At 48.8% G+C, this 19037-nt stretch overlaps 1 protein-coding gene across 1 annotated transcript in view; it reads left to right on the forward strand.

Annotated features, from left to right (window-relative positions):
* Marco (macrophage receptor with collagenous structure) overlaps positions 1-18723 on the forward strand; it is a 29263-nt gene extending 10540 nt beyond the window's left edge. The window contains exons 2-16 of the mRNA XM_027417786.2: positions 655-756; positions 1363-1578; positions 1965-2000; positions 4472-4516; positions 7297-7341; positions 7636-7743; positions 9275-9373; positions 9480-9515; positions 10168-10266; positions 10353-10415; positions 13428-13472; positions 15531-15629; positions 16066-16110; positions 16761-16934; positions 18593-18723. Coding sequence (XP_027273587.1) covers positions 655-756; positions 1363-1578; positions 1965-2000; positions 4472-4516; positions 7297-7341; positions 7636-7743; positions 9275-9373; positions 9480-9515; positions 10168-10266; positions 10353-10415; positions 13428-13472; positions 15531-15629; positions 16066-16110; positions 16761-16934; positions 18593-18723 — 1343 coding nt within the window. The remainder of the gene's footprint in view (positions 1-654; positions 757-1362; positions 1579-1964; positions 2001-4471; positions 4517-7296; positions 7342-7635; positions 7744-9274; positions 9374-9479; positions 9516-10167; positions 10267-10352; positions 10416-13427; positions 13473-15530; positions 15630-16065; positions 16111-16760; positions 16935-18592) is intronic.
* Positions 18724-19037: the final 314 nt, after the last annotated feature.

Below are 19037 nucleotides of genomic sequence, written 5' to 3' on the forward strand. Positions count from 1 at the left end.
CATGCATATGCTCACATGCATACTCATGTACACACACAAACACACACACACACACACACACACACACACACACACACACACACACGAAACCAAAGACCAAGGAAGTAAATCCATGAGCTGCAGACCCGCAGCTGCAGACCTTATGCTGGTGTTCAAGACTGAGCAAGATCTATCCACCTGGTTATCTATGTGTGGGCATAGGGCCAGTAGTTAACCTCAGGTGTCCTTCCACGAGTGCTCAACACCTTCCTCCCTTCCTTCTTTCCTTCCTTCCTTCCTTTTTTCATTCCTTCCTTCCTGTCTGCCTGCCCTCCCTCCCTCAATCTATCCTTTCTTTCTTTCTTTCTTTCTTTCTTTCTTTCTTTCTTTCTTTCTTTCTTTCTTCCCCCTGCTCCTCCTTTTCTTTTGAAGAAGCATCTCCCTGTAGCTCACCAAGGAGGCTAGGCTGACTGGCCAGAAAGCCCTGGAGATCTGCTTGTCTCTACCTCTTGCTTTGTGGAAAAACTTCTTGCCTTGAGGCAAAAACAGAAACAAGAAAGATTTGGGTGTCCTTTCCTCCTTTCCAAGGAGTCCCCTGCTGTCCCACATGTGACCTGGCCCAGGCTGGCTCCTTCTCTGATCCTCTGAAGCCAATATTTTCTTCTTGTATTCCAGATCCAGTGCCCAAGAAGAGAAACTGGGGGAGCTTTTTCATGGCAGTCATGGCCATCCACCTGATCCTGCTCACAGCAGGTACCACCCTGCTGATGCTTAAAGGTGAGGTGCTCCTGGTCCTGGGTGGCTCTTCATGGAGTAGCAACTAAACTCAGGTACAGAGTTCAGGCTGAGTGGAGGCATCTTGAGAGTACTTTTGCCCTCCTGCTAGGGCACAGTGGTTAGACCCACCAAGGTAACAGAGAAGTGAAGGTATGTTCATGAGTGTGTGTGTGTGTGTGTGTGTGTGTGTGTGTGTGTGTGTGTGTGCCTGTATGTGTGTGCATACGCAAGCCAGACGGCAACTGTAGGCTGTTCCTCACTTACTCTCCATGTGCATGTGTGTAGAGGGTATACACACACGTATGCATATGTGTGTGGAGGACAGAGGACAATCTTGAGGACTATTTATCAGACATTGTCCATTTGAGACAAGTTCTCTTTCTGGCCTGGAGTTCACCAGATGTCTAGGTTGACTGGCCCAAAGATCCCAGGGACCCACTGTGGGGAGTTCATCCTGTCTCCTTTTCCCCACAGTGCACAGAGTTTGTGTTTGAAACCTCATGCCCTACAGGAGTCATGTACATGTGACACAGAATTTCAGGAACTTGCCCTAATGTCTTAGGCCTCACTGAGGCCCCTAAATGATGCTTTGGGTTTGGGTTCCAGTTGTCAGTCTGCAGAAGTGGATCCTGGAGAAGTGCTTAGACAATGAGACACTGGCTGCTGAGGACAGGTCATTCTTCTCACTACAGCTGGCAAGTCCCCAAACACAGCTGGTACCTGGAAAACCTCAGCTGCAAGCCCTGCAGGTCCAGCTCACAGAGGTCCGCATCAGCCAGAAGCAACTGCTTCAGCAGGTGGATAACCTCACTCGGAATCCAGGTACCACCACACCCTTTTCTGCAGTGCTGGGGCTTCCATGCATGCTGGGTGAACACTCTACCAACAGGAGCTACATGCCAGTCTGCAAATAGTCCTTTTGACCGACACAGACAGGCTTTCCCTTAGCCTGGGGAACCTCTGCAAACTGATTTGGGGGTAATCTGAGTATTGCTGTACTTCCCTGACTTCTGGGGATCCCGTTCCTGGTCTCTCGAAGCTTACTTTCCTGAACATATCCAGGTGTTGTTCAAACCTCCAAGGCTGGAAGACCCATGGGGGTCCAGCCTTCCAAGACAGTCTGTGAGCTCTATGTCGGGTACAGGAGCAAATCCAAGCTCCATTCCATGCCCTGGCTCAGCCTGCAACCCTCTCTCCTTCCCTCACAGAGATGTTCCGGATTAAGGGTGAACCAGGCTCCCCAGGTATGTTCATTTCCTGTCTTACCTACTGTGCCATTCCCTGGAAGGCTCCTTAGCTGGGAGCCCTCTATGTATTTTCTAAGTTTAGCTTACCTTCCAATGATCTGCTCAGTGCCTATGCTGCCTCCTTCACGGATCTACCTCTCTACCCCATGGAGTGAGGATCCTCAGGGTGGGCTTTTGCCTTCTCCCTTGTCTCAAATGATTGCCTTCTCTCTCCAACATCCAAACCTTGTCATTTTCCCTGGACAGCCCATCTATCTCCCTGTCCCATCTTCCCCAGATGTCCCAGGTTTCCAGAACTTTGTCTCCCAGAAGCACTCCTACCAAGTGCCTCTGACTTACCACTTGGTGGTGGTGCAAGCCTCACTTCCTCATGTGTTAGGCTCTGTCTGCTCTCCCAGAGGGCTGTGATGACAACATTGTGTGCTATTGACTCAACTCTCACCTAAAGGGAAAAGGAGATGGTTTATTCTACAACCAAACATAAATGGCTTTGGCCAGTGGACATGGACACAGGTGACCTCATGTACCATATTCCAGTGTGATATGGTTCAAGAAATTTTGATAGTAACAGAACAAAAGAAAATCATAAATCAAGGTACTTAAAAAAATTTTTTGTGGGGGGACATCAGGTAGGTAAGTAGGTTACCCCAAAGCAGGAAAACTCCTACTTTAGAGTTCAGATGCTATCTGGTGACAATTTTAGCATTTGGGTTGACAGAAGCTGAGGGGTCTGCTAGTCCATTCAGAAGGCTTTGATCTAATAGTCACACAGAGATGGATGACAAATGGCTATTATGTGGCTAAAGATAATTTAGGATAATTTGGCTCTGGACCTGCAACATTCCAACTCTCCACAAATCACGCACATTCTACTTGGCCAACATCTGTGTAGAATCTTTACCACAGACATGGCGTATTTCTGGGAACTTCATCTCACATTTTAAGACCTAAGCAGTGCTGCTGGGGGCCAGAGCTATGGGAGTCTGGGCTACTATCTCTCTCCCTTACTTCATGCCTTGCCTAGCTTGGTCAAGGCCCAAAGGCTCATTTGGCAGCTACTGAGGGCAGGAGGGCAGGGGGGAGGGGCATGAGCTCAGATATCCTGGCTTTGCCTCAGGTATAGGCAGTTATTACAAGCATCAAGTACCTCTGCCCAGAGCCACAGGCTTCCTGATACAGACACAGGGCACAGCCTCCCAGCCAAGCTTGAGCGGTACTTGAAGCCATGTCTTAGGGGCTGCACCTTCCTCAGACATCATCTACAAGATTCTCTTTAGTTTCTTCCTTGTCTCCCAGACCACATACTTCTTGGAGAAAGCAGTATCTCCCAGGTTTTTGTTTCCTTCACGGCCTAGTCTTGCCCTTGAGACTCAGTGGATATTTGTTGAGAGGCTGAGTGTATCGTCATCTGCTTTGCTCAACTAGTTGCTGTCTCTGCTCTTCTTCACCCTCCAAGTCCAAAAGGGGCCCCAGGTGTTCCTGGAACCCCTGGCCTGCCTGGGCCACCTGCCAAGAAGGGAGCAAAAGGGGTTGTGGGTGGTGATGGAACCCCAGGTCCAGTCTCTTGTCTTCTGACCCTGCGTTCTTTCCCCTTCTCCTTCAAGCTATACTCTTAATCTTTTCTTCCCTCTGTCATGAATGGGGAGATGTCTCCCTCTGAATCCCTACGATCCCAATTATGGCAGGAAGAATAAATCACATTGGGACACAGGCAGAGTGAGTAGCCAAAGTTTATTTTTACCAAGCAAGGAAGGAGAAAGGGGATCTGAGGGAAGGCTCAACAGCAAGAGTGCCGGCTGCTTTTGCATAAGACCCAGGTCTGGTTCCCAGCGTCCATGTCGAGTGGCTCAGAATCGCCTGTGACTGGAGCTCCAGAGGACTGGGCAGCCCTTTCTGGCCTCTGGTGTCCCTTATGTGTAACACACTCTCACACAGACAAACACATACACACATAAATAAATAATTTGCATGTGAGTGCTGTGCTGGAAGATCAGGACTCAATGCATAAGAATGCTGGACTGGAAGAAGCCAGATAGATGCCCTGGAGCTGGGGATACAGGCATGTGTGCCCGACGTGGGTGCCAGGAACTGACCTCAGATCCTCTGCAAGAGCATCTTAGCTGCCAAGCCACCTCCCAGGCTTGGAGGTGGAGGCTTGCCCACGGTGCAATCTGTGGTAATTAGCTGTGTTAGCTGTAGAAAATGTGTTTCAGGGTGTACTCACTTGTGAAGTTGAGGAGTTCATTAGGGGAAAGAGCAAAGGTGACTTGTGTGTGAACTTCGAGGATGGATTGGGGGGAAGCCATCCAGGTCCTGCCCAGACTAGCTCTGCTGGTTTGGGTTTTCCCAGAATCCTGTTCTCCCTGTTAACTGCTCAACTTGTTTGTCTCCTACCCAGCCAGGTGCAAGCCCTCTTATTTATCTTCCCCAAGTTCCCTAACTTCATGTTTTAACCCTAAAATCTCCAGGTGTCCCAGGACCCCGGGGCCAACCAGGCATCAAGGGAGAGGCAGGTGAGTAGGTGTCACAGTGGGCTTTTTCAGAGACAAGGACTCCCATAGTGTGGGTTTTCACAAGGGGAAGCAGCTTGTATGAGATTTGGGGTGGGCTCACAGGTGAGGGGCACTCACAAACAGGAGTACTGCCCAGTGGTGCCTCAGCCTGGACAGGTTGTTAAGTGTGGTCATCCCCGTTGAAGTTTCTCTGTTGACAAGTGCAAGCTTGTGAGCCCAAGGGGAAAAGTAAAGCTCTGTGGTCCAGTGGGGGCTGAAACACCCTCGCCTCCATGCACCTCAGTTTCCTTATATGTAAAATGGAGTTGAGACTTCTGTGAGGAGTTGTTATTTTACATTCTTCTCTTTCTGTCTCTCTCTGTCTGTATCTCTCTCTGTGTGTGTCTGTATCTCTCTCTCTCTCTCTCTCTCTCTCTCTCTCTCTCTCTCTCTCTCTCTCTCTCTGCACATGTGCACATATGTGTTATGTCCTAATACACATGTGTCCATGTAGAATCCAGAGCCAACCTTGGCAGTATTCCTCAAGTGCTGTCTAGCTTGGGTTTTGATCTCTCACTGGCTTGTAACTTACCAAACAGATTAGGTTAGCAATCCAGTGAGCCCCAGGGGTCCACCTATCTCATCCTCCTAAATATTGAGACTGCCAGCACACAGCACCACTCCTAGCTGCTTTACACAAGTTTTGGGAGGCAAGCTCAAGTCCTCGTGATTGCAAGGCAAGCGCTTTACTAAGTGAGCAGTCAGTAAAGTTGTTGTTACAGTTCTTTGAGCCCAGCAGTAACACTGCCTATTCCTCCTGTCTCAGCCTCCCAGGCTGGGATTACAGGCATGCATCACCACACCCGCTTCCAGATAATGACTGAAAGTCCACCATGTATTAGGTTCCGTTTTTTCAGGCTGAGGCTGAGGCTGGGACCTGCCCAGCTGTCTTAGTCACTGGCGTAGTTCTGACAGAGGAGTACACTCAGAGCTCTCACTCTCTCTAGGGAGAAAAAAACCTAGAGGGGTGACTGAGAGCTTTTGAAGAACTCTTCCAGTACCCCATGGCTGGGCCTGGCCCGCAGTGGAATGTGCAGAATCCTAAGACCTTTTAACAGCAATGAGCAGAGCCAGCTGTTTTAGGTCAAAGGGAAGTAAACAGAAGAGCAAGCTTACCCCTCCAGAAAGCTCCAGCAACCATAAAAGGTGGCTGGTGAGCAGAGAAAGCTGCTTCTAGGAACTGGCTCCATTAGGAAGGCAGTTAATAGGATCCCAGGGAACCCACTGCTGTATCTAAGAAGGGCTTCTTCCAAGAAGCTTTGAACATTGGAAAGGAAGATTATGGTGTGACGAGGAGCATGTGTAGACATCCCCGCCCCCAATGCACCACCACATGCTCTCACACACTCACACACATTCACTTACAAGCACAGGTCTACACACACCATTGTGTCTTCACACTCATGTGCTACACCCAGAGCCACACATTCACTCAGGCACACATATGAACACTGGTCCCTGGACATGCATGTATGCATCTTCACACTCATACAACCCACTCTCAGTGCCACACACTCATGCACAGGTGTGAACACATGTGTGTGCACGCATGAATACTCACACATGTAAATACACATTTCGGCATGCATGCGTCCTCACACTGCACAATTATGGAACTACAGGCTCACATATCCGTGCATTATGTATTAGCACACATTTATGCACTCATACATCCTCACAGTCAGGCGCTCACACACTCATGCACACATGTAGGATTCTGCACAGATTCTAGTGCTCACACGTATGAACAGCATACTGATACTCAGGAGTCTGTATCTGCAGATACCCGCATGCCCTGTGCATAAACAACCTCACACCCACACAGCAGGCAGGCCACCCAGAGGGGAGTTAGTCTCCCTCTTTCCACCCAGAGAGAAAGAGGCAGGGAGTAAGTTGCCCAGATCCCAGAGACTGCAGCCAACCAGACCATTTGGGAGGACAGGCACAGGCCATCCCTAGAACTCAAGTCTGGAGTCCCACTCTTCCTCAGGCTCCAACAGGCACCTGCAGAGTACAGGAGAAAACTGGGAAATTTCACTGACTCTCAACACTCCTCTCATGTACCATGGAACCCACAAACCTAACAGGAGGGGGAATGGTGGCACGTGTGATAGTGACATGGAGATTGTGAGCCAAGAGCGGCTGGCACCCCCAGGAAAATCTGGGGCTCAGGCATCCCAGGGGGCCTGTCTCACCTTGATTTGCAGTTTCACTTCCTCAGTCAGCCCCCAGGATCTCCCCATTTCTCTCTGGGCTCAGTATCCTGCCCCAGTCCTCTTCCTCCTAAGAATGGCCTGCATGCTCACCTATAGCACCCTGTGTCCCGGGAGGGGGCAGTTATTTCCCCACTCCATTTTTGTACTGGGCACAGGAGCATTAGTGAGGCACCTGCAGAGGGTCCAGTCATCACCAGCCCCATTTCACAGATGAAAGCGTTGAGGCAAGGGATACTGAGGTGTCTTTTCCAAGGTCATTTACCTTGCTTAAAAAGAGGCAGCTATGATTCAAACTGACTTGCCTTCTAGAGCCTTCTTCCATGGCCAGGCACTAGCACCAAGCTTTTGGAAAAGCAGTCACCTGTCTGAACCTGCCTGGTACTCTGCCACACATGCTTGCTTGTGCATTTGTATAGAGTATAGGGAGCTTATGATTGGGTGCCTGCACCACTTTAGGGTCCCTGGAATGTCAGCTAACTAAAGAAATGAAACCACAGTGACTGGGTCCTTCTTTTCATCTCACAGGCCTCCAGGGACTCATGGGTGCACCAGGGAAGCAAGGAGCAACTGGTAACTTGGGCTTCCTCTCCGGGGACCAGACATGCATTGCCAGTTCCCATAGGGCAGCTGTCCCATGTGTTTTCTCTACAGCCCTGCCCTGATCCCTGAAGGTCAATGTCCTCCTAGTCTCCTTTTTGTCTCAAGACTTCAAAGAGATCACCAAGACCATCAAGGGGACCAGCTAATGAATGTGTCCCCCAGGTTTCCCCTAGAGATCCTTTCCCTTCTCACTCTGCTTCTGTCCCCAGGAGCCCATCCCCAGCAGGGCAGCTGGTGCCTACCTCATTCCTGTTCTTGCCACAGGTGCCCCTGGACCTCAAGGAGAAAAGGGCAGCAAAGGTGACAAAGGTCTCATTGGCCCCAAGGGGGAAATTGGCACCAAGGGAGACAAAGGGGACATAGGTCTTCCAGGTAAGGACTGCATTTTGGGAGTTGATATTCATAAGAAAGCTGGAGGGAAGCAGGAAGCCTGTGTCTACCCACTCTGGCTGCGAACAGGGCTCAGGCCTGCCAGGCTGTTTAAGGGAAGTCTCAACTGTACCCAGTTCTTTTGAAAAGGAATTGAGTAATTTCAATTGATGCATAACCATGCTTGTAAGCTACAGTGTGATATGTATACTGTACACTGATCCCTCCCAAGCCTTAAACTTGCCTCACTCAGACCTAGGGAGGCTGGTTCTTGTTCTTGCTATCCTCTTCAGAGTCATTCATGAATTGACCATTACCCCATTCTGAATTCACTGGGAGGAAGCTGGCACAGCACCTGGGGGTTTCTCCCAGGCCCTTGTCAAAAGGATGTAGAAGACTGGAGAGATGGCTCTCTTGGTGAAGTACTTGTGCCAGTACAAGGAGCAAGAGAGCTTGATCCCCAGGACCTATGTGGAAAAGCCAGGCATGTTAGCATATGCTTGTAATCCCAGTGCTGAGGAGGCAGAGACAGGCAGATCCCTGGGACTAACTGGCTAGCCTATCTGCTGTGTTCCAAAGCCAGTAAGAGACCCTGCCTCGAAAACAAAACAAGGTAGATGGCAGCTGAGGAACTTCCAAACTTATGTCCACAAACACCCACACATACATGTGTACTCACACACTTGAGCATGCATACACAGGTCCACACATCACAAAACCAGTGCTATAAATTCATTTTAGTGAATTTTCTGCCAGCTGGTCTAGTAGAAAACTGAAAAAGTTGCTTTGGGGTGACAGTCCTCTTTAAGACCTTCACCCCGTGTTGCTCCCAGTGGGAACAGAGCTGGGTGTCCACACCCAGTCGACAATGTGACCTTAAGTGGCTTTCAGAGTGGATACCACTGAGCAAGCCCACTGTACAGCCCACTCCCCAGCTGACCTGCCCTTCTGGAAGGAGGCTGCCCTCAATTGATATGCACCAGGTACTAAGGGAAAGGAGGAGGGAGAGACGGAGGACTCAGGAGAGGACTGGCTGAATGAGTTCCGAATGCTGATGACAAGTGGAAAATTTGAAATCTTGGGTGCCAGGGAAGTCCGTGTCTGCACCGGAGGCGGGCACAGAAATTACTGCATTGTTTTTCTCTTTCCCAATGACCTTTGCTATTCTCAGCATCTGGGAGACAGTTTCCAGAACATTCATATTTCAGTCTGAGAGGCTATGAAAGATAATCCCCAAAATGCAAACAGTAAAACCAGCCCCCAAAGTACTGGATGACCCCAGGCTGTGATCCTTCTCACAGGGGTTGAGTTCTGACTAGGGTCCTGAGAGCCCAACTGTCACTGGTGTCAGGTCATCTGGCCAATGTCATGAGTTTGTGTCCTGTCACTGGGGAAGGAGCTCATTCCTGGAGGGCCTTGACCAGATATTCCACCTCCAGCACAGGGCATTTGAGTTTGGAGTTTGGGTAAGATCATAAGTGGGCTGTTTCCTCCCATGTCCAACCTTGATTTCTTTTTTGTTTGTTTGTTAAAGGGAGCAAAGGGGACATGGGCATGAAAGGAGTCACAGGGGTCATGGGGCCCCCTGGAGCCCAAGGAGATAAAGGCAATCCTGGGAAACCAGGCCTACCAGGTAAGAGGTTGCACTGTAGTGGTTACTACAGACCTGGAGGCATTGCCCCTCTCTCTGGTAGCCCCGTAAAAGTGACAGCATCCTTAGGAGTCCTTATCCATTGCAGGTTTGGCTGGGTCTCCTGGAGTCAAAGGTGATCAAGGTAGGAACTGTGGGCATCTGGGCAGAGGGGCTGTGACCCCCCCAGAGAGTTGAGTAGAAAGTTACCCATTATCTTTCTTTCTCCCTTCCTCCCTCCTTCCTTCCCTGACTCCCTCTGTCTCATTCTTTCTTCCTTCCTCCTTGCTTTCCTTCCTTATTTTCTTTTCTCCTTTCTTTCTGACAGGCTAGCCTAAAACTCACTATTTATCTAAGGATGACTTTGAACTTCTGATTCTCTAGCTCCCAAGTGTGGGATCACAGGCATGTACCACCATGCCAGGTGTCACCTCTTCACAGTGTTAGCCCAGAGCACTCCAGGGACTTAGAAACCTGACTGTTCCTAAAAGGAAGAGATCAGTTGGTTGAAGGCAGACTCTAGTGATAACCCTCTTTACATGTCTACCTTCTTGGCTGCTGAGTGCTGAGTGCTGAGCTCGGTGGTCCCACCTGAAGTCCTCAATCTGTCCACCATCTTAAATCGCACAGCTGTGATGGAGGAGATGGAGTTCATGGCATTGTTTCTCTCGCACCCATAGGGCAGTAGATGGCTTCTAAAGATGGCAGCTGAGTAGTGTTAGGATATGCATGTCATGGAGGGTGGGGAGCCCTTGTGCCATTCAATCCTAACTCTGACATCACCATTTACTCTCCAGGACAACCTGGAGTGCAGGGTGTTCCAGGCACTCCTGGTGCAGCAGGACCTTCTGGTGCCAAGGGTGAGCCAGGCCACCCTGGTCCTCCTGGGCCAACAGGTGAGGCCCTTCATCCCTGCATTGGGAGTGGTATTCCAATGTCTGTCCAGCCCAATCCTTATGCCCATGTGGTTTCTATTGTCTAGGACCCCCAGGGATCTCCGGGAATCCAGGTGCTGCAGGTGTGAAAGGAAGCAAGGGGGACACAGGTGAGTGGGTGTGGGAATGGGGTTGCTGGATATTCTGGATGGACATGAAAGAGAGATGCTCCCCAGCATTCTATAAGAGGCAGAGATTCTCCTGTCCTCTGACCTCAGAGGCTCCTGATAAAGGAAATTAGTTTCCTCCAATAATTCTCCTTGAGTCCAAGTCTCTGGGATGTTCTTTTCTGCTCTTGTTTCCCAGAGAGCCTGAATGCCATGATAAAACCTGCACATCACAGAAGGAAGCAGAAACCTTGACCTTGCTAGGCTTACCTGCGGTGACATCAGCACCTAGGATTAGGACAGGGGGCAAATACGTTTCCCTTGTGTTCTCTTTTGGGAATAGCTGGGAACACTGATCCAACCCAGGAAACTCAAGGCAGCTAGTTCACAAGCCTTTGTACAGTTTAGCTCTACACAATGGGTCTGAGTGTTTGTTCCAAAGTCTGGTCCCAAAGAACCTCTTTTCCAGATTCTGTCATGTAAACTAACAGACATTCTGTTCTGTCGTGTAGACTAACATGGAGTCCTTTTATTCTGTCGTGTAGACTAATATTAAGTCATTCTATCCTATTATATACACTAACAGACTTACTCTATTCTGTTGTACAGACTGGCATGGAGTCTTTCTATTTTTGGTCTGGTTTATAAACAACTTGCCAGTTTTTCTATGTCACATGGCCATTCATCATGTGGGCCACTTGCTAAGTCCCTGAGATAATCTATCTGATCTCTGAAGTCTGGCTTCTACATTATGCTTGCCTAGTCTAGAAAGTTCAGGCACTGTGATAACTCTAGGTTTGTGGGTGCATGCAATAGACAGACTACAAGCATGTTCTAAGTGCAGACTCTGTAAATGCCATTTGGAAAGACCTGTGCAGTAAGGAGTGGCAGGTGAGAGTTTCTGTGAGGATGGAGGGCAGAGTAGTGAGACTAGGCTCTTGTCACCAAGAATGCCCAAGGACAGACATTGACCCCTTCCTCTGCCAGAGAATAAGGTTGAACAAGGACAAACAATTTGGGTGCTCTTGCCTTTGACAGGCCTACAGACACATATAAAAACTGGCTCATCCCAGTTTCAACTGGCCAAGTGGTTGGCTGAGTCACTCATTCATTCGCTCACTCATGCATCAGTACCTCCTAGCAAGCCTTGAACTCTGAGTGTATGATCTTTGTGACTTTCCTGAAGGCAGTTAGGAGCCATGGGCTTTAAATCCCTCCAGCCCCAGACTCCCTCACCAGGATTGGGGAGATAGCTCAGTAGATAACATGTTTTCCTAGCAAACTCAAGGACTTAAATTCAATCCCCAGAACTCATGTCATAATAAAATAGGCTTGGTGGTACTTGCTTTTATCCCAGTTCTGTAGAGGTGGAGATAGGTAGATTCCTGGGGTTTGATGCCAGGTCAGCTTAGCCTACTCAGCAAGTTTCAGGATAGTGGGAGACACTGCCTCAGAAAACAAAGTAGGAAGCATCAGGGGAAGAACAGCTGGTGTCCTTTGCCTGCCACGTGCATACATGTACACACACACACACACACACACACACACACACACACACACACAGGAACCCACTCCAATTTCACACACAAGTATCCACATACATACATGCACCTGCACAAACATAAGACCCCATGCTGATTTTATTACAGACATTTTACTCTGTGGCTCATTGGTCTTCTGGTGTCTGGTGGGCCTCTTTATGTGGTGTCTATATGTATGCGTGCATCCTATTTTTCATCCAGGTGGTGAATACCATAGCCCAATCCCATGGGCCACCCATTACATTTGGCTCCTTAGGTAAAAAGGATGAATTATATATTCAATTTACAATGTATGATATGTTGCCATTTGGGTTGGCAGCTCACCCAAGGCTGAAGCTTGCCTTCATGGCAGCATCTGTTGGCTTATGTGAACCCCCCAACAGAAGGGACTTCCCAGAATTCTGTGGGCTAACAAATGGCTGTGCAGATTAGATCTGGCGATTTCTGGGATGGTTATCCAGAGGAGTAGGTGGCAGATGTGCTCCAGATGTTTGAAGACAGCATCCCTTTGTAACCTCGCTGTCAGGAGGCTGGTAATCCCCAAGCTAGAGCTTCAGTGGCAGTTATCCAGTTTTGATAAAGCATTCCAGGTTTCCAAACCCAAGACTTTCCCATTTTGTAAATAAAACCATGAATCTCTCAAGTGAATATCTAGCTGATTTAGATGAAGACAGAGGAATGCCATTGCACTGGCTTAGTCAAATGTCATTATTATGGGCTAATTACAAGCAAGGAGAGGCCTGTTTGCTGTGCTTGGGACTTTCACCACCACACTCTTGATCTCTCAAGCCCTGCACCCAAGTTTTGTCTTCTATGCCTAGCAGTCAAGAAACGAAGATGGGGCTGGGGAGATAGCTCAGTCTGTAAAGTCATGCTGCACCAGCATGAGGACCAGTTCAGATCCCCCAAATCCATGTAAAAGTCAGGCTGGCATAGAGGCTACCTGTAATTCCAGGCCATGGGAGACAGAGACAGACAAGATGGACAGAGCCTATAGAAGGACACTGAAGGTTGTCCCCTGGCCTCCACATGCACACACACAAACACAAATTATTTTGATCCATGTGTGTCCAAAAATCTGGGTGGCCACTCCACAGTCTTTGAAACCAAAATGTTCATTTACAAAAGATTCCTAATCTATCTTCTGCAAATTTCATGAGAGATAAAACAATAATGACAAGGGTTTGATTCAAAGCCAATTCAGGTCACTGGTGGAGAGGGAAGGCAGGCCAGGGCATCAGGACTCTGTGTCCCTCAGACTTTCACACAGCACATTGCCACATCAGCCAAGCATGCTGGTCTTCATTGGTCTGCAGTCTGTCTCCCCTCCACCCCACTGTGAAGTTTGAAGCAATCAGGGAAACCGGTGTACCCTTCCATCTGCATTAATCAAAGGTAGAGGCTGTCTAAGATTAAAAGTGTCTAATATCTAAGTTTTATTATCCTCTCCCCCTTTCCTGTGTTTCCATCTTAGGAATTCAAGGACAGAAAGGCACAAAAGGAGAATCAGGAGTTCCAGGTAAAGGGCTGGCTTTATTTTAATTTCTCAGGCTGATGACTGGGGAGGCCTGTGTGTGAGGAAGCAAAGCCTTATTGACTTTGAATACTGTGACCTTACCCCTCAAAATTGAGGAAGAGACTCTGAAGTTTGTCACTCAAGCCTCCATTCCTTCCCTGGAAGTTCTGGGGGAAATGGCAGGAACTCAGTATTCTAAAATGGTTAGAAAGCAAGGCAGAACCAGAGGAAGGTGGGCAGCAAAAGTAGCCATGTCAGGCCATGCGACCACCAATGAACTGGAAGATCTCCTTCTCCCCTTAGGGTTAAGGCTTCCCCATCTCTGCTTTGGTCTGTTTTACCCTTCTTGGCTCCCCAAGCCCCTTCTCCCCTCCTGCTGCTACTTCTCATTTGGATATCATTATCATCTTCTTCTTCATGAACCCTAACTGTAATGCCCCAAGCAATCTACTTTATAAAGAAACAATCAACTGGAAAATCAAAGGCAAGGTGCTGGCTTCCTCTCAGCCTTGGTAAAGGTCATGTGGTGTGGGTAGTGTCACAGCCCCAAATGTTACCTGTCACCACAAACACCAATGAGCAAAGATAAGAACTGAATCTAGTTTTGTTTGTTTTGTTTTGTTTTGAAATAGGGTCTCACTATGTAGCCCTGGCTGGATTAGAACTTGCTATGTAGAGCAGGTTAGCCTCAAACTCACAGAGATCTGTCTGCCTCTGCCTCACAAGTGCTGGCCATAACTGAATCTTGAAGCTGATTGAAGCAAGCTGGGAACATAGGGGACCACATCCCAAAGGACCTGCACTCCCTGCTCTGTCATCTCCAGATAGCAAACTTTATAGAGACTAGGAGGAATTGTGGTCAGTCCAAAGTTTAATTCTGCCCCTTTAGCCAGGAGGTTAGCCTTGTCTCTGAGAGCCATAGTACAGATGCCACTCTCCTGTTGTTGCTCTCTGTGCAGCTGGGTGTCCTGCTGAGTTGTTTACAGTGTGTTTGTTTCTACAAGGATGCAAGCCTGCTCTTATCATGTGTTGCCTAAAAGCCCATCTATCCATCTGAACCATCGTCTTTCAGTGGGAGCTAAGGCAGGACAGGAAGCTGGAGAAACAGGGTCCCAGGCTTTCTTCTGCAGACAGCGCCCTCACGTGGCCTGGAGGACTTCCCAACCCTGCCCATGTCCTCTTAACACCCCTTGCCTGAGTTTTATCTTCCAACACAAGAACTTAGTTGGACCAGGCTGGTGAAACCCACAGAAACAACTGACCTGAACATCGGGGAACTCTTGCTCCCCAGACTGATAGCTGGGATACCAGTATGGGACTGATCCAGACCCCAGGAACATGGATTTCATTGAGGAAACCTTAGAAATCTACAGGACCTCCTGTAGTAGTCCAGCACTTATCCCTAGCATAGGTGTGGAGTTTGGGAGCCCATTCCACATAGAGGAATACTCCCTGAGCCAAGACACACGGAGGGTGGGCCTAGGCCCTACCCCAAAGGATATGATAGACTCTGATGACACCCTATGGAAGGCCTCACCATCCAGGGGGAGCAGAAAGGATATGTGATAGGTAGGGTTTTAGTTGGGGCATAGTGGTAGGGGAGGACCGGAGGGAGAAGGGAACTGGGATTGTCATGTAAAACAATCTTGTTTCTAATTCAAATAAAAAAAATCTGAAAATCCCAAGGGGAAAAAAAAGAACTTAGTTGGGTTAGGTTACATAAACCATGCCCATGCCACAGCAAACACTACAAACTCAGGCAGACTTCTAGAGTGATATTAGAGTGCTGTTTTCTCCATGTGAGCTACGAATTCTATTACAGTCTTTATTAATCAGACACAGGGACCTAGAAACATTCTAGCAAATTCTCACAGAAAGACTAAAACTCCCACATAATTATGTTATCTTCTGAGGACTCTACCAGCCATATCTTCCTGTGCATTCACAGTGGCATTAAGGTAGGAGACCAGATAACTGGAACAGCCCTCAGCTGAACCAGAGCCCATGTATTCACCTAGGAAGCAGAGTGGAGCATCTATGGGGCTAACTATCTCCTCTCAGGCCTTGCAGGCAGGAAGGGAGACACTGGAAACCCTGGGCTGGCAGGCCCCAAAGGAGAACCCGGACGACCTGGCCTGAAGGGAGACCCTGGAATGAAAGGTAGGTGGGGCTTTTCTTTGATATGGACTCACAGGTTAGGGGTCTTCAGAGCCCAGGCTGGTGGAGGCGTCTTTATTGAGTTGTCAACTTACATGCTAGAGATCAGCCTGGACAAGCATAACCAAGTTTCCCCAACATGCACACAGCCTTCCCGTCTGTGCTCCATCACCTCGGACAGAACCACAACCAATCTTTCCATGAGTCGTATTGCTTAATAAATGTCTATCACTGGTCTAACTTCCAACTACATCTGAGGCCTGTGTCCTCTTACCCAATCATTGGTGTACGTGACACAGGCAGCTTTTCCCAGAGATGCCAGGTCACAGGCAGAGCTGGAGGAGGGTAACTGAGCCCTCATCCCTCTGTGTGTCCTGATTCAGGCAAAAGGGTGAGAAAGATCTTGGATCAAATTATGTGGGTTTTTTCTTCATGACAGGGTCTTCTGGCCAGCCAGGACAAAAGGGAGAAAAGGGTCAGAAAGGTAACTGATGCTTTAATTTGCTTTAATTGTCGTTTCCTTGTCTTTTAGAGCCAATTCAGTGTTGTAAAATCGGGGGGGGGGGCTGCTTATTTCCCAAGGACTTGTTTGTCTCTATCTGAGCCTATTTGTGGCCAGAGGCCCAGACAGCATCTCCCACTCTCTTCCCTCTCAATCTTTTCTCCCTCTCCCTCTCCTTGTTCCTAACCTCTTTTCTTCTCCCTCCCTCTCCTACCTCTCCCTCCTCCCCCATATTTACCCCACTCTCCCACCCTCTCTGCTTCCCTCCCTCCCTCTCTCCCTTATTTCTTTCCTTCCCCCCATCTTCTCATTTCACCCTCTTCCTATTTACCTCATCTTTTCCTCTGCTCTCTCCTTCTGTTGCATTTATCTTTTTTTTTTCCTTTTCCACAAGACATGGTCCCACAGAGGCATCTGCCCCTGTGACCTGTTCCCTCTAGGGCAAAAGGAAGGAGAGCCATACCCCAGGAAGTGTTGGAACTGAAGGGGGATTGTTTCAAGCTTTGATAACAAGATCCTGCCAGCAGGGTTCCTCCTCCTCCACAGTTGTAGAGCCTCTAAGAGCAGCAGAAAAATGCACGCCAACCCTGGCTAGCGTTCGCCTCACCTTACACATGTGTGTTTTTGTCCAGGCCAGTCCTTCTTAGAAGTCCGGATTGTGGGTGGCACCAATCGAGGCCGAGCTGAAATTTTCTATAACAATGTCTGGGGGACAATTTGTGATGATGGTTGGGATAATAACGATGCCAGTGTCTTCTGCCGCATGCTCGGTTACTCCAGTGGTAGAGGATTTACCCAAGGAGGAGGTAAGTGATTGCAATCAGGGACTTTTTTCCTAGCCATGTCCAAGTGGCTCTTTGGCTAAGTGATGTAGTATGGCTGGGGCTAAAGAAAACCATTGGCTCAAGGACCTGGAAATCCTGCAGCTTAGCAGCAGGCAGAGTAGTCGAAGCTCTGGGCTCTGGGCTCTGGGCTTACCTCTTTGCTTGGACACCCAACTGAAGGTCACCGTTACATTTCCAGAAGTGACAGCAAAGGCTTTCAAGGACGCTGGATACTGTTGTGGGTTACTGTCCATCAAGTCTTGGAGTCAAAATGCCACGTAGCCAGGACTGTTTATGAAAGGGGGCCAAGTGTGGCTTTTGAAAACTGAAAGAGAACATGGAACCTTGGCAAAGGCAGATGTTCATTTCCATGTATGGAAACCCAAATCACTAGCTGCCAAAAGTCTTAGCCCTGAAGATACCCCCACTTCTGTGTATATGCTCATGTGTGAACATACATGTGTATGTGTGTTCATGTGGATGAGCATGCATGTTTGTGCACATGTGTGTGGAAGACAGAGGACAACCTCAGTTGTTTCTCAGTCCTCATTTTCTTGAGCCAGGGTCTCTCACTGGGCTGGAGTCACTGACTTGAATGGGCCGCTTGGCCAGCAAGCCCCAGGGAGCTACCTGTCTCCACCTCCTAAGCACTGAGATTACAAGCCCACACCACCAGGTCCTGGTTTTGTTTTTGTTTTTTTGACATAGATTCTGCCTTGAGTGGTAGCACTTTACCCACCGAGCCATCTCCCCAGCCCCTGTGAAGATCTTTTAAAAGAATATATGAGAAGTTAGGTTAGGTGGCAAACACCTGTTATTCCAGCTCTTGGGAGTCTCAGACAGTATGATGGAGAGTTTGAGGTCATTCTGAGCCACATAGCCGAGTAATGTCTCAAAACCAAAAGTAGAGAATAAGAAGAAAGAAAAATCATGGCAAGACTTACTATTCTTAGTTGGGGGAAGCTGCCCTGGGACACTTGAAATCAGTTTACATACCCTGTCTTCCCGCCTCAGCAAAGGCCATGGCTGAACAACAGGGCCCAAGTCCAGCTCTGCTTGTTCCCGTCCTCGGGTGTCCTCTGTTGTACCCCACCCCATAGCACAGACCTGATGCTCATGCAGAGGCCAGAGACAAGGTCTCTCACTGCACCCAGGGCTAGGCTGGCAGCCCTTTAATGTGGGTGCTGGAGATCTATACGTGGGTCCTCATGCTTTTACAACAAGCCCTCTTGCCCACTGAGCCATCTCCCCAGTTTCATACTTGCCTTTCAATAATGGTCTAGCTGGGCTGGAAAATGATCTGTTTGCAATCCTGTCAGAGGGAAGGGGGTTGGCAGAGGCCTGGCTACCCTACTGTGAAGACATACAGATTCAGCACGAACAACTTGAGCCAATGGGGAGAAAATGGAAGGCTGTATGCTCACATAGTGTGTGGATTAAGTAGTAAATATTTGCACGAGGCTTTCACTGTGTGGTTGAGGTCGCAAAAGAATCTGAGACATTGTAAGATACTATAGGAGCCTTGGAGCCCTGGGCTTGCCTGGCCTCTCACCCTTTCTTGGAGCTCCTGGGAACTGGCATGTCACCCTGACCTCTCACCTAATACCCTTCCTTTCTCTCTCCTGCTTCCTCTGTCCCAGGCTCTGGAACTATCTGGCTGGATGATGTGAATTGTCTGGGGACGGAGAACAGTTTGTGGAGCTGCAGGAAGAGCAACTGGGGCTCTCACAATTGCAACCACAATGAAGATGCAGGTGTGGAGTGCCGCTGACTTGGGCGCAGCAGAGGTCATCGCTGTGTCCCTAGGTATCTTTGGGCTCCACCCTCATGGAGATCTGTGGGCTCCATCACTCTGTTGAGGGGAGATTAATAAAGCTCTACTGGGGATCTGCTGTGTCTGAGTGTCACTGAGCTAGTACCCTGTTCTTCATAGTCATGTCCACTCAAAATGCACATTCCAGGCTCATAGACATGAAGCATGTGAAAGTTACTGTGACTATATTTTGTCTCTACTATCCCTTTAGTCATTCATCACTTTTCAGTGATGAATCTCTTCCTCTTTCCCTTTTCCCTTCCTTCCTCCCT

Source organism: Cricetulus griseus, chromosome 5 (genome assembly GCF_003668045.3).
Source record: "Cricetulus griseus strain 17A/GY chromosome 5, alternate assembly CriGri-PICRH-1.0, whole genome shotgun sequence".
Classification (NCBI taxonomy): domain Eukaryota; kingdom Metazoa; phylum Chordata; class Mammalia; order Rodentia; family Cricetidae; genus Cricetulus; species Cricetulus griseus.